The sequence below is a fragment of the Lytechinus variegatus genome, chromosome 6, assembly GCF_018143015.1.
Source record: "Lytechinus variegatus isolate NC3 chromosome 6, Lvar_3.0, whole genome shotgun sequence".
NCBI classification, from domain to species: domain Eukaryota; kingdom Metazoa; phylum Echinodermata; class Echinoidea; order Temnopleuroida; family Toxopneustidae; genus Lytechinus; species Lytechinus variegatus.
The window spans coordinates 19,669,126-19,685,380 of record NC_054745.1 but is presented as its reverse complement, the minus strand read 5'-3'; the positions used below and the strand labels follow the sequence as shown (position 1 = coordinate 19,685,380).

The 16,255-nt window shown below is 35.3% G+C and overlaps 1 protein-coding gene across 2 annotated transcripts in view; it reads left to right on the top strand.

Annotated features, from left to right (window-relative positions):
* LOC121417155 (glycine N-methyltransferase-like) overlaps window positions 1-5,939 on the top strand; it is a 32,161-nt gene extending 26,222 nt beyond the window's left edge. For both annotated transcript variants that reach the window (XM_041610745.1, XM_041610746.1), the window contains 2 exons: window positions 1,384-1,505; window positions 5,500-5,939. In XM_041610745.1, coding sequence (XP_041466679.1) covers window positions 1,384-1,505; window positions 5,500-5,668 — 291 coding nt within the window. In that variant the 3' untranslated portion in view covers window positions 5,669-5,939. The remainder of the gene's footprint in view (window positions 1-1,383; window positions 1,506-5,499) is intronic.
* Window positions 5,940-16,255: the final 10,316 nt, after the last annotated feature.

Sequence of the window (16,255 nt, the reverse complement as noted above, 5' to 3'; positions counted from 1 at the left end):
AAGATTAATGGTCTCTATCATGTCTATACAGTAGTCTTTCAGGGGTCTTGCTCTCTGTTGGTTGGAAATGGATAGCACAAGGTGCCATGTCCGAGTAGTCATATTTAACTTTCACCCGTTAAAGGGGAATCCAACCCAAATAAAAACTTGTTTTTATAAGGAAAAGAAAAATCAGACAAGTTGATAGGTGAAAGTTTGAACAATATTGGACAACCAAAAAGAAAGATATGAATTTTTAAAAGTTGTAAATATTGGTAATCACTATACCCATGGAGATTTCAAATTGGCCGCATATGGGATGTCATAGTGATGTAAGGCAAGGACTACTCTTCCATGTACTCCAATACATATTATGGCTAAAATGTCATTTTTCCCAAAAGTTTTATTTCAAATTATATTTTTCTTTCATGAGGACATAAAACAATATACTACATGGGTTACATTTAGATTACTGCCCCAGGGGAATGGGTACTTAGGAGAAAACCACAAATCCCTGATAATAAAGTACATGGCCTATGAGAAAGTTGTCCTTGCCCCTTGTCATAATATACTTACCCAGTTGCCAATTTGAAATCTACATAGTATTAGTGATCTCAATTTTAAAGCAGCTATAACTTTCTTATTGCTTGTCCAATTTCTTTCAAACTTTCACCATTCTTTTTAATTTATTTTTCTCCTTCCCAACACAACATTTTATGGCCAAGGCTGGATTCCCCTTTAAAGAAATCGTAATTTGGATGATGATTCCAGGCAAAAATAAGGCAGTTTATGACAGATTTTTAGCACGTGTGAAACCAATCTTGAACCACGAACGCTAGTCACAATCACGAATTCAAATTTTAATCCGGAAGTAAATGCCAGTTAAGTTTCAATTAATTCACAGTACGAATTTTGGGTGTGAACGTCTTGATCTCTAAAACATCTTTTTGGGGCGGAGCTTAATTATACTTGACCTTTCAAGCAATTCCGTAGATAGTACAATTGTAATGCATTTATTGTAGTTTGTATTTGCGACGCATACCGTCTTTGCTCGGGAATTAAAATTCAAATCACAGTTTTATAGTAAGCGTGTGAAAGTTCCGCTATTTCTAAAGAGGAATTGCAGTCATTATCACAATGATGATTCAAGGTTTCCGTGTGAAAAGACCATTTGGCGCCTGATTAGACACATGGAAGTCTTGGGTTCGATGCCCTGCCAAGGTAGATTTTGCCCTTGAGTAAGGCAAGGCATAAACAATGTTTTTTTTTATCATACATTCAAATAAAAGGAAATATTATAGCATTCCTGAAAACTATGTTTAACAGGGTATTGTCGTGTAAAGCAAAGTGGTTCAGAGAGTTTCTTTCCTATTTTTATTTTTCTCTCCAAAAAAAAAATGCTAGGAGCACGCACTGATGGAAGCAACAGCCGAAGTAATAAAGCAGAACGGCAGTCGGCAGCGAGTTGATATTTCCTACAGCATAGCTACAAATGGATCCAGAGAGGGAAACTTAAAACTAGAAAAGTACGTAGCCTACTTTTTAAATAATAATGATAATTATATGCCTCTATGAATTACATTTTTTAAGACGATATAGAAACAAATAAAAAAAACGTATGACCGCAGTTAACAAATTTATCGAAAATTTGGCGAAAATCGACCTATATTATAGTCAGCATACTTAAGAAGACGTCTGAACACAACCCCCCGGCTATTTTGAGTTCAGACGCAATTTTGATGACGTCATGAGAAAAGTGAGGGTCAGGTGAGAGATGAAATCATATCTACGGTTCATACTGTATCCGAATAAGAAAACGAAATCGAAGAACTATTGAACAGCTATGATGGATTTTGTACAGGTATGTTTTTTGACATAATTATTTTGCCTATAGCGCGCGCGCGTGTGCTGTAAGCTTTGGTGGAAGCTAATTCCTTTATTAAGGGTAGCAGAATATTGATCAAGGTATCAGAGTGCTCAAAATTTCATAACTAATGCATTAAAATATTTTAAAAACCCAAACAACAAACGTTGATTCTAAGTTGTGTAACGGCGTTAAGCGCGAGAACGAGTGTGAAAACGCGCGCGTGCGTAAATTTTTGAAATATTTTATCTCTCCGTAGCTTTTGATGGCATTTACAGTTGACCCTTGACCAGAAAAAAATGACTTGATGTAGATATGATAATAAAAATAGGATTGAAAATGTAATGGTATAAAATGATGCCTAGATGATGTCACAATGAACTTTTGACCTTGAACTTGTTTTGTCCATATCACCTCACATGCCCCAATTGAGTGAATGACTTTAGATTTCGTGGTTACAAGAAACCAGGGGAAATGAAAACAGATGCATGATTGAATAAATAATTAGATTAATAAATTGATGAATAAAATAAATGACAAATAAACAAGAAATTTCACACGAAGATCAGAGGTGATCTGTATATAAACAGAAATATAACCTAATTAAGATCAGGGGATGCCAATGATTAACAAATCCCATTTTAACGCTAATTGTTCTTGCGTTTGTCTGGTATAATGATGAATAATAAATTATGTACAGGTGCACGACAAAAAGTAATCGTGAACAGCACACGTGTGGTAGTCAGTGAATCGGAACATTCTCCAAACTACAGATATTGACCCAATGTGGCAGCTCTAGATTCAGACAAAATTTCATTTTATATTGCGAGAACAAATTAAACATGACCTTTTAAGGACCGACCTTCGGTTGCCGTTATTTTCACTATTGGTGGCAATAGGTTTTATAAACTCGGGGAAAAGTGGAGGGGTCAAAGAAGTTTGACAGGCTGACAGAGGCGGGACATTTTCATAAAATCGGGCGTGAAGCACGAGCTCAAACATTTGGAGATTTGATGTACTAAGACCAAAAATGAACGTTCTGAGTAATTTCTGGAATGAGATACAATATGATGCCCGTTCCAGCGGTATGCACACACAGGCGACCCGTTCCAAACACCCCCGTTTGCACAAACATGTGTAGTTCCGAATCCAGGTTCCAGGACCCTCCTTTTTAGAATAAGCCTGCTCCAAAGCGCCTTTTTTTTGGGTCTCGCCCGCGGCACACACCTACCACTTTTTTGGTCGAGTACCCCCCCCCCCCCCCGGAGTATGCAGAGCCGCGCCTTTACATATAAACTTTTATACGTGCATCTTCTGTACACTAGCATTACTTTGTGCCTGATGTTGATTCGTTCCATGCTGATGCAGTGTAGGTCATAGTCTATCAAGATCTAGACACAAGACTTTATCTAATTAAAACTAATTTTATTTAGATCTAGGACTAGTTCTTAATACGAACTAGACCTATTAAACCAAGGCTAGAAGGCTCATTAGTCTATAAACGTAAGTAAACGTAACATTTTTAATTATAAGTTAACCAGGACACTAGCTAGCCCTAGTGTCTTGACAATAATGGCATTTGATAAGTGTGCAATAATTGGACCTAAATAAAGATTTAAGCCTAAGGCTTATTTAAGGGTACCTGTACCTTCTTGACGGTGTCGACTGTTCTTACGGTGACGATTGTTATTGAACTTTATGTGACGTATAACTACGAGTGAGTAGACAGTTGACAATACTCAAACAAAAGACTTGGTGACGCAGAATTTCCAGTTACCATAAGATGCATCAAGTATACCGTCAAGCATACCATCGAGCATACCATCGGTCATGTTCAATCTATGGCGTAAAAATATAAACAAACAATAATAACATCTGTATATGTGCAATTACATTTTACAATTATGTACTTGCATGAGATAAATAAATAGTATAAGTTTGCACAAATTAATTGTGACGTTTGAATCTTGCATAAATAAATATTCTGGTTTTCTGTAACAAATTTACCTTTTATGTTTTGTCAATTTGTTCAAAGAACCTTGAATTAACTTTGCTATATATGTGGTTAAACAAAACCTTAACTTTGTCTCATTTGTTCCTTATACCAACTACGACACTTAAATCAATATAACCTTGCCTTCAAACCATTTTCATACTCTGAGGCATTAATGACTAGCAAAAACTTTACTCACACCAATAACCACGCTTTTATTTCACCTATGTGTTATTTGTAATTATCAGGGCTTTAAAATGCACCCCCCAAAACTGGCTTAAATGCCTTATTTCCAAACTCATACATATACTGTATCTATTTCAACAACTTAGAACCAAATGCAGCTAACAAAGAACAACATTTGTTTATTCGACATTCCATTTCGTTTACAACTCGGAACATGCAAAACCTATATGCACCGTGTGCGAGATTACCACACAGTACCGTACCGGTATGCTATTACGCAACACTCTTCATGTACATGTCCAAGTACCTATCAATGTACAATGTCAACATACGTTTATCACACGTGTATCTATACGTAAGCTCAAAACACTTTCACCAAAGTTATGAGGTAAATTAACAACAAATTAATTATCGTCTAGAGTTAATTTTGGTCTCATATATTCAGTTACATTAAGGAAATATCAAGGTCTTTTTACTTACAACATTGGACTTGTACCGATTATCTTGAATTCTACTGTAAAGTCACTTCGTGCTGAAATTTAAATCTTTGTCGATCTTGGCAAGGCAAATTTCCAACGCCCTCTATCGATCCAGATAAATAATGCTAAATCTCAAGTAACGTCCCCGACGTCATATTAAATATTTCAAGGAAAAAAAATACACTTTCTAAATCTTCCATTACCGGTAATTTGAGGGTGTTGATTCGTTCGTGGCAACGTGAACGGCCACAATTTTGTACCCCAAGATCAAGTCATGAATTTTTATACAGACTTGGGATCAGGATGTAAAAAATAATAATTTCGCGTCCTATAAGTGTGGTAATTTTTGTGCACTATACAGTGTGCGGATGATGCGTGTGTGGCCCTCTTACAGCATCGTAAAAGGGGGAGGGGGGCGACATTTGCTGAACGACAGGCAATGTTGCTCCTCGGAGGCCAGCTACAGAGGTTGAAGTTACAACAGCGTTTGGGAGAGTATTCCAACTACGGATGGCTCTTCGAAACATACTGTATATGTAGCAATTCACTCAACAAAAGGGTTGGGTGTACTTAAGCTGATGTCCAATGTGAACGTTGTGGACGGGCGTTACTGCTTGGCCTTACCTGATATAGCATGCTGATGTTAACAAATTTGTGATGAATTTTGTAGAACATTTCACATTGGTAAACATGGTAAAGAAGGCGTTTGCGTTGAAGAGTATCCCAGTGAGGAGTTGACAACATAAATGTTACACTGGACTCTCTGCTATAGTCACGAAGGACAAACCTTGCACCCTGACGCTGAATAATCAACATCTCTCTGTATGTAAATGGCAGATTTTTGTTGTTGTCCAGTTTATCAAATGCATGGGGGGAATGGGGGGAGGGGGTAGCAATGTTAAATGCGTAAAATGCCCCCCCCATTGGTGCCAGTGCCGCCAGTGATTGTTTAGAGTTTTCTGTGTTATCTATTAACCCTTTCATTATCGTCTTTACAGGAAAACATTGCAGTTAGCACCTGTCTATCTTCACGATTTTAGTACACTGCTGAAGGAAGTGTTTGGAACAAGTCGCAAGTACGCCATCTACGGCGATCTTGTACGTCAGGACGTGACTGATACAGAAAATACAGCTTACTTCCAGCACGTCATTTACAAAGGGATATGATTTAGATCCTAATTGGCACGGTCTTTTACTCGGTCATGCTAAAAATAAATAATGAATAAAATAATAAAATAACGGAGTAATAAAGATTGTTTTTAATGAAAATATGCAACATTACAGTTGTAACCTTTTTGGGTGAATAGAAAGGTTCATTTACATTTAATTGCCTCTAAATCAATTCGACACCATGGTCCTGACATTTGGAATGGTCTTCCAAACAATATTAAAACGTGTTCAACCATATACTCATAAAAAGCCACTCTAAAGAAAACTATCATTCGAACAGAAATGGGCAAACAAAGTTTTTCTTTTGCTGGTGCATTCATTTGGAACAATTTACCTATTTTTTTAAGAAATGCTCAATCCGAATCCTCATTTAGTCTTCTATTTTGGCGTTATAACAGTCTTAATTTATAAACTGGCCCCTTGAGTTGTTCTTTTCTTTACAGTTTGTTTGTTTCAACTTACATTGTACACTGTTTATACTCATGTTTGTTATATGTTTGTATTTTTGTTGTAGGGCCTCCAAGGACAACAGTATATCAATTACTGATGGAGCTACCCTACTAAAAAAAGACTTATAAATAAATAAATAAATAAATAAATTCAATCTTATCAACACCACCCTCCAAATTAAAACATTCACTCAAATATTCACATTCGCTATTTAATATTCTGATTTTACTCAACTGCTATACACAACACCAGCACCTGCACTTGCAATACACCCACTTGGTCAGTAAATATCAATCTTAGTCACGAATCTTTTATGAGGCCGCCATCAATTCAAGCCTAACCGCTCACGATGGCGGTCTCCTGCTTTCAGTTATTACATTATATATATATTTTTACATCTATAAAAGACTAATTTATACTCACATCCCTATTTATATTTATTATGTAATATGACCACATTGTTTATATTGTGAATTATTTTGTATTTTGTAATTATAAATAATTTTGTATTGTGTTTTTGAACGCAGAAATAAATGCAAACAAACAAAAATGCAAACAAACAATCATCGGGAGAGCACCATAAATTTATTTTCAGTTTATTTTTTTTTCTGATTTGTGTTCCTAACCATCTAGACATACATTGTTATTTCTGTTTTTAACATAATTTAAACATGCATTGGCCAGGATCTACATGTTATGAAATTAATTAATGCTTGATAAGATGTTTGTACAAAGTTTTCAGCGATTTCCATGGTTTATATTGTTTGTCAACAAACTCATGATCTTAAACGGAGCTTAGGGGGAGGGGGCGATAGGGGGTAATCCACTCTGGGAAGGGTCAATTAATGATCGTTTTACATAAATTATATCTTATTGTATTTCAATAATCTATTTTTTCTCATGTAAGCAGGAAAACAAATATTGAGGGAAAAAATGCTCTCGTCTCATTGAGGGTGAAATCCAACGCTTCACAAAAATACTTCCATGGCAAAGCTTTCCTTTTTATCTCTAAACAAGAATATTTTGATGATAGGTATAGATGTACGATAGCATACCGATTAGATATTCATCAACAGTTAACAGTAACGATAATCCAACAGATCGTTGTATTATGAACAAGTGAAGAAACGAATTTCTTGAGCAGGTGATGAATGACATGTATATTAAAAAAAACTTACATTTGCTACCTATCCAACCCCGCATACACTACAAAGTACTTCTATTCGCCTACCAATGTTTCCATCAGTTTGGTCCATTGTATCTCATTGAATTGTTAACACCATATAAACCTGACAGAATGCTACGTTCAAGTAAAAAGTCATTAGTACAGGTCCCACATACTGTGACAAAGTCATACGGGGAAAGATCATTTTCACATGCAGCTGCTACATGTATTTTATGGAATGATCTGCCAGAATATCTTAGAAATATGTAACCATACGAACATTTTAGAAATAGCTTGAAAACACATTCACCATTTTGTAACTGAACAATTAATGTAAGAACCCAGTGCTCTCCTTTCCATATCCACTCCTTTTGTAAAAAGCGCTTAGAGGCATGCAACTTTCCTTAAGTATTTTGCGCTATGCAAAAACGTTTCATTATTATTTTTATTATTTCAGATGTTGTTTGAAGGTTTGCATGGGGGCATGTAAAATTGCTGATGTGGTTTACGGTACACCATGTGGAGTATTATAGAAACAGTGGATAGAAGAAGAGAAGAAGTGGATAGGCTTTCTCGCCTATCTCCTTCTCTTTTTCTATCCACTGTTTCTACAGTGGGTATAAAAAAAAGCTTACACTTTGAAAAAATCCTGTAAAATTATACATTTGTAATATCCTGAAGATTTTTCCACATTTTAACATTGATACAGATCCATTTAAGCAAATGACGATATAACTGCCGAAAAATATTTCCGCTTGAGTGAGCACCACTTACTTTTGAAAAGTTAGTGAAAAATGATTTGCGCAGAACTTGGAAATATTTATGCGAATATAAGTAAACCTTAATCAAGAAGAATACGTGGGATTGAGTTATTAAAATTGATTTGAAGATATCTTCCACCTTTTTACGTGTTTCCTTGCCAAAAACACTTCGAAGAGTGCATTTTGCCCCACCCCACTTCCCCACACACCGAGGCCATCGTGACGATATTTGCTTTACACTGAGCTGTCATTTACATGGAATGGATTTTCATTTTGTTAATCATCGCCAAGCTAGGGAAAGTGTGGAGAAACAAGTATTAAATGAAAAATGAAATGTAAACCCACTTTCAATGATAAAAACGTAGTGAAAAAATGATGGAGATGTCTGATATAAACTTTTGTTCAGATTCAGTAATGTAATGTCCTCAGATCCACCTGACACAAAAAGGGTAAAGGTTGTACTTACTAAGTGTTGAAATTTCAAATTTGGGTGGCAAAAATGTCACGAAATGCTTTAGTGTATCCGTTTTATTTCAATTGGCTAAAAGTGCAAGTGAAATGTATGAGAAATGTTTCGCAGGGTAAGTTTGATTTCGCCCTTTCCCCTTGACACAGCATGAAAAGAAGCATTTCTGCGCAAACAGATGGACAGTGCTCACTCAAGTGTAACATTCTGACAAAACTTTTACTTTCATTTGATAGATGAGACCCAAACCCAAGATTGTATGTGAAAAAATTACCCACATGTTGTATATTTTTTAATTCCCATGACTTTTTCAACGTGTAAATTTTTTTTTGATACGCACTGTATAACACTCCACATGGTGTACCGTAAACCACATCAGCAATTATTATTATTTCATACTTACATTGTATAATATCATTATATGTGCATGTGTTATCTAGTTGAGAAATGACAGGGTTCCAAGCCCATCAGGGAAATCAGAAAAAAAATATTAAACTTTTTTCAGTCAAAGGGAAAAATCAGGGAATTCGATAAAATACCTCAGAGAAAATGCCTCAAATGAGGAGACAATCAGGGAATTTTGATCGGAGCGAAAGTCGAAAGAACGGTAATTAGACTGTTATATTTTGTTGCATATCAAATTTTACTCAATGTTTTTAGAGTGCATAGAAATGAGGTCACTTATTTAACATGTTTAATTGTACTAACCCTCATTTAAAACCTCATTGTCTTCTTCTTTGTTTTTGTTATAATTATAGGAAACTAAGTTTGGGTATGAGGCTAACATTGCGTGAATATATATACACGCTTTCTTTTCTTGGCAAGTCCCTCCGCTCGTTTCTAAATTTACATTCTTTTCGTGGATAATATAATTGCAAGTCACTTTAGTTTTGTTTGATTTATCTTCAGAATTTTTATGAAATATAGATCTGTCTGTAATATTTTGAATATGTATTGTTACTTTGATTATATTTTGAAAATTTTGTTGAGCAGATATAAGTAAATCTTTATTTAAATTTTTGTGCGATTTTGATGTGTTCCATTTATATCAAAAGGACCATTGTTTTTCTTTTCTTTTAACATGAGTCTCTCTTGACGAGAAGTTTAGCTTTTAGTGACTCCCCCACTTCGTATAATATTATGTTGATTGTTTTTACATGCATTATAATTTGTTTTTAATTAATACATTAATAAAAGGCCAGTAAGTATATAATCAAAATTCCATTCATGATATGTTTGAATAAATTGTGCGTCAATATATAATTAGACCTGGCATCCTAACGAAATAAAATCAATTCGTAAAGTATACTTGTCTGTTTGATGTCAAACTTCTAAGTCATATTGCTCTGTAAATTAAAAGATTGTTCCATTACTGTATTTTAAAGATAACTTTTCAAAAGGCCACTACCAACATGACCAAGAACAATTACCAAGAGAGAGAGAAAGAGAGAGGTTCGAGAAGAAAATCAAATCTGTAATTGTAAAACTCGCCTTTGGCACTAATTACTCTTAAAAAGGCATTTTTGCGAGATGTTGCGAGCATGAATCGCAAGCTCAAATTATTTTAACATTCAATATAATAGGACATAACATGAGATATTCCGAGCTTTTTTTTAAATCATGAAAAAGATGTATATCTAACTAAATAATTAATGCGAGCGCGAAACGCGAGACGAATTTTCTTATATACTTACCAGAAAAGGAACAGGTTTGCAATTAGTGACTCATGAATGGGATACAAAGCTCACCAATCAAATAATGCTAGCGTGAAACGAGAGCTGAAGACTTTTGATATTCCAACCTGAACACTGGACATTCTCAGCATTTTGTAACCTTGAATAGGATGTGTACCTAACTAAACAACAATTGACGCGAGCGCGAAGTGCGACCCTCCCCCCCCCGCGCCAAACCGAGTGAATTTCTAACCTGAAATATATTGTTTAAAGTAAAAAAAAAAGAAAGAGTATTCTATTTTGAAAAAGGGCACATTTCATTTTAGAAAGGATAATTTTGCATTTGCTGCCCCCCGGTTCCGCTGCCCCTGATCATCATCATCATCACCATAATCATCATCTCCACCATCATCTTCATTCCCTCGTATACTTCTCTCATATAGCTTCATTATTAAATGACAAGTCCTATCCACCAAAAACGTTGATTTGAATAGAAAGAAAAAAAAAATCATCAACATGGGATGCAAAATACGAAAGTTATGACACTTTAAGTTTATGTTGCTTCATTTCACCAGGGCCGTTTCCCTCCCACGTCCAGGATTTCACAAAGCAGTTATACAGTGCGTCCCAGAAAAAAACGAACCCGAGATTAAGCGATGATTTATCATAACTAAATCACAAATACAATAGACAAATAACCTACCAATGTAAAGCTTAGTATCTCCTCTTTCATCTGATATTACTTAGATCATTCCTTATTCATGCATGAGTGAGCAAAAACAATTTGAAGAAAGGATACCAAAAATTCATTTGGCGGGGGTATCTGAATTTCAGAAAGAAAATTACATGCCTAAAAGTTCTATATCTGCTCTTTTATTTGATACCTTAATCACAAAAAAATGGTCAAGAAGTAGAACTTTGTTTTTTCTTGACCATTTTCTGTAATTGAGGTATCAAATTAAGAACAGATATTGAACCTTTTGAAAATGTGGGTTTTGAAACCCAGATAAAGCCTGCCAAATGAACTTTTGATATCCCCTCTTCATTTTTTTTGTTCTCACTCATACGTGAATGAGAAACAATCTAAGTAGTACCAGATGAAAGAGGAGATTCTGAGCTTTACAGTGGTAGGTCAATTGTCTATTGTGTTTGTGATTAAGTTATGATAAATCATCGATAAATCTCGGTTTCGTTTTTAGTGGGACGAACTGTACACACATCCTGCTTTGTAAATAAGTGGACCGACGTCGTCACTCACTCAGTATTTATTTTGTGTTTTATTGTTCTATGATTAGCATTCCAGCTAAAAGTCTTCTAAAATACCCGGGAATAGCGTATGGCCGGGTGCCAAGCGCACTTTTGCGCGAAAGTGTCATTTTTGCGTAAAATGTGAAAGTATATAAAAAAAATCAGGCATTTTGATAATTTGACGGAATAAGTTCACATTTTGATTACCTTGATATGCAAAACTTTTGATTTGGATTTTCAAATTATAAGTCTGATATTACATTTCAAATTTGAATATTACACACAACTGTATGGTCCAGTTAAACTGAATTAAAAAAATATAACATGGCTGACAAGAGAATGAACAGTTTGAAAACAATCAAATTAACTCAATATGCGTAAGGTTGACCTACTCTTTTAAATTTGAACAAAAGCTGCAGTATTAAAGTGTTCTGAATGATTTCATTACGATGATAAAAATTGCTAGTTTTGGTAATGCTTGAACTAAATGATAAATAGCAATGTTGCAAATGGCCACAGAAAAGCACATATATTTATTTTAACACAAAACATGTTTATTTTATTTCCTTTTCCCTAATTTTAGGTGGCTGAACATATATATATTTACCTGTTGCTAAATGATAAGCACCATCTTATTTCATTACCATAGCATCAAGATATGACCTACAAAATCATATCATATGCATATACAGAAAAGACAATACATTCTTAAATACTTCAATCAAAATTAAAATATCACTGGGGAAAACAAACGAGATACTAGGAACGACAAAGAAGAGGGAGGGTTGTGATAGTGAGAAATTAGATGACGAGTGCACGAGAGTGAGAAATCATATTAAATATCTACAATATTAATCTCACTGACTCAGTTTTTACTTTTAGCTCTACCTTATTGCCCGGCGTGACATATCCACGCATTTTATCATTAGGTTTCTTGAGCAGGCGATAATTTGGGTCCGTGGATAAAAAAATGGAAACTTATTGACCCACCATTTGATCACAGTCATAAGCAGGCAATTAATTTAACTCAGGTGCCCTGCTCAGACTTCTGATACGGAATATAGAGTATTTGTAATAGCGCCAAATCAACATTCTTGGTGTGCTCAAGGAAACAAGAAAGATAACATGGAGTCCTATTCAGCTACATGTACAAGGCTGTTTTACAGAGTGGCTGTGAAAATAAACAAGAGCAGAAATCGTACATGTGTCAATAAAAATATACATAATATACAAAGATTGAAAATATGATTACAATAAACAAACATTGGAAACATTAGACAAGAATGAACTTGGCACATGTAAATTTTACACACAAAAATATAATAATCATTAAAATTCAAAGTTGCTATGTATTGATATTAATAAAGATAAACAAACTACAACAAGCTGAACAAGCTTTATTTTATCCTTTTCATTTCTTCAGTCTTCACGTGCCATATCAAGCAGCGCCGCGCCAATTACCCTAAGCCCATGGCCTTTAAACAGGATGATCTATCTCAATAAACAGACAATGCGAGCACCAGGAGTGACGAACAAATATTTGCCGAAGAAAATGGCGAGGTAAAGTGCCATCTAGTACTCGTTTTAATCAACTTTGCAACATCGACAGGCAACATGCTTCCAAATTGTTCACTCTTCCCTTACGAATCACTATTGACACCAGACTTCGAATCACACCCTATGAAATTTTAAATAACTTAATACCTATAAATGAATGGCTCACACAAATAGGAAAGCATACCAAAGCATTATGCTATTTTTGCAATGCGACACCCGAGATATCGGATCATTTGTTTTTTTTGCATGCCCTAAATTTAAATAGCATCCTTTTGGAATGCGTTGCGTATGAGTGTGACTGATTTTAATCCTAATTATTTCCTGCTTTCATGTGAAACTATTTTATTTGGATTACTAGAGGCATTAAGCCAATCCACCTTAGCATTTGATTGTCTAATCTTTCTTGATAAACAATTCATTTTGCGATGTAAATACCAAGAGACTCTCCCTAGTTTGAAACAATTAAATTATTATCTTTTATCTTATAAAGTTTTTTCCCCATGTATTCACTTCTGAATATTTTGCATGTTATGTTTGTTTTTCCCTATTTGCTTGTTTGATATATTGTAAACATTTGTTTACAGGGCCCCCTGGAAAAAGTACATGACTACTGATGGGGCTACCCTGTATAAATAAAACGAAATAAATAAATGAATAAATTAATTACTGAGGAAATTATTGCAAAAAAAGAAAAGCAAACTCAATACAATTTAAAATGGCAAAACATGAGTATTTTTCCATTGCATTAATTGTAACCACTGTAGTATTTTGTGTTAATCGTCTTTTTGTGAGTTTGTTTTATCTTCTGTTCATGTTGTAGTAGTGTTTTTTTTTTCATGTCATATGTTTGGTCATGTTAATACATGAAGTGTCATATATTTTGGGGGATTGCGCTATACCCCGGCAATGCCGTCAGGACGACCGCGGACCGACGGGTATTATCGTACCCCTTTTCTTTTCGAGTCATGGATCGTCCTGTCGGTAGAACTAGGGTTCGAGTTGCTTGTAAATTTTTATGAGTACACAATTCATTTTATGTACTTCCACAGTTTGTATCAATGTTCTGTTTGATTGAAGTGTAACGATATGTTTTGTATACTTTGATTGTTTTTGTGACTAATAAAAACTGCAAAGATAAAAAAATAGTCATCTAGAGATCAAAGGTTAAAAAATGGGAGGCCACGTGCATATTATTTTCTGGTTAAAATAATGTTGAAGCTTTTTGCGGCTTGCTCTCGCCTCTTTATTTCTGAATCAATTATGTCCATACTTCGTAAAAAAATATATATATATCATTGGTTTACCGCATGTGTTTTGATGACTTGAACGTCATATATATATACATATATATATATATATATATATATATATATATATATATATATATATATATATATATATATATATAAATGTAAAACATACTGTTTCATGTTTTATTCATGGCGAAATCAGACGAGACTCGTGTTTCGTGAACAACCAATATTTAAATATCAATACATTATTCCAATTCTGGCAAATTCGTCTATAAAGCTTTTTGCTATTTTGCAAACGATAAATCAGTTCATTCGATCATTCAATAGATAGACACGATTTGCTAGACCACATTTCGATATGCCTGTCATTCTTTACACTTCTTATTCAAAAAGATAGTGAGGTAAATGCATTATATACCACCCTCATTCGTTACTGCTACGGCACGGATACTATTTTTTTCCAGCGTTGATAGGCAGGTGGAAAAGTACGTATTGAACATAATTCTAAAGGAAGTACCATAGAGCTATTAATTAGCTCCATGGAAGTACGTTCCTTTTGTGCATGTCATGACGAAGTTTCCAAATTCATGGTACGATCCAGGCATTGAGAGCGAAAGTGATTTTGCGCGTTATTCTTCTTAGCGGCACTAGTCTACTTCTATAGACACTATAATTTGTTATTTACAGACCAAACGCCAAAGCAGAGTGTTCACACTGAGAAGCCACTCTGACCAAGGAGTTATCAGCACCTTGCTCTGACCACTGAAAAGACAATGGAGAGACCAGAGTTTGGTAGTCGCAAATTAGTAATGGCTTGGCGCTTGCAATAGCGAATTAAAAAAAAAAAGAGTCTAGAGTACTAGACTATAACCGCAGATGGGGAAACTGAGTTCTCATTATATTGATTGGTTACTGCAGAACTCCACGTTCAGTAAATAAGGGTGTGTACAATAGCTCCATGGTACAATCAAGGAGCTTCCAACACAGCTCCTTGGTAAAATAAATGAGCTGGCTTCTTCCTGGTACAATACATGTGGGCATTCTCGTGATCGAAGCCACTAGTGGACTCTTTCCCCGGACACTTTTGGTATTCAAATCATGTCCTACCTTTCGAAATTGAAAGTCTTTTTTTCAGCAAACTATAGCCGTCCATCCAGAGATATCGTGCGCTTACATTGTACGTCGTCGCGTCGCATCTGCGCTCGAGCTAGCTCTGCCCAATTCGTGTGCAACTGTCATGCGCAGACACAAGTCGTACACAATACGGTACACACTACTAGTGATCACCCGATGCATTTGATGACGATTGGGAGGCGGAGCCGGAGGCGGAGTTTGGAAATCTGTGACTTTGGGGGGTGAAATATACCACGCGCATCAATTTCTTTCAAATTCTGTGGTTTATTTCGTTTTCCAACAGGTGGCTTGGATGTAATCTACTATGGGCTCAATCTATTTGGTCTCCTTCGAGGCCACTACTGTGTATAAACCTATGGTGTATTTTCCATAGACTTCTACACAATAGTGGCCTGGAAGGAGACCAAGTATAGTGAGCCGATATTTCCAAAAAGTTATTGTTCAAGCTATACTTGGTATCCTTCGAGGCCACTACTATGTATAAACCTATGGTATATTTTCCATAGACTTGTACACAATAGTGGCCTGGAAGGAGACCAAGTATAGTGAGCTGAAATTTCTTTAAAAAATTATTGTTCAAGCTATACTTGGTCTCCTTCGAGGCCACTACTGTGTATAAACCTATGGTGTATTTTCCATAGACTTCTACACAATAGTGGCCTGGAAGGAGACCAAGTATAGTGAGCCGATATTTCTAAAATCTTATTATTCAAGCTATTCTTGGTCTCCTTCGAGGCCACTACTGTGTATAGTTTAACGGTGTATCTTCCATAGACTTGTACACGATAGTGGCCTCGAAGGAGACCAAATAAAGACAGATTTATATTGTATTTCATCAAATATTTTTTATATTAAAGCGTTCTTTTAAAAAAAGATA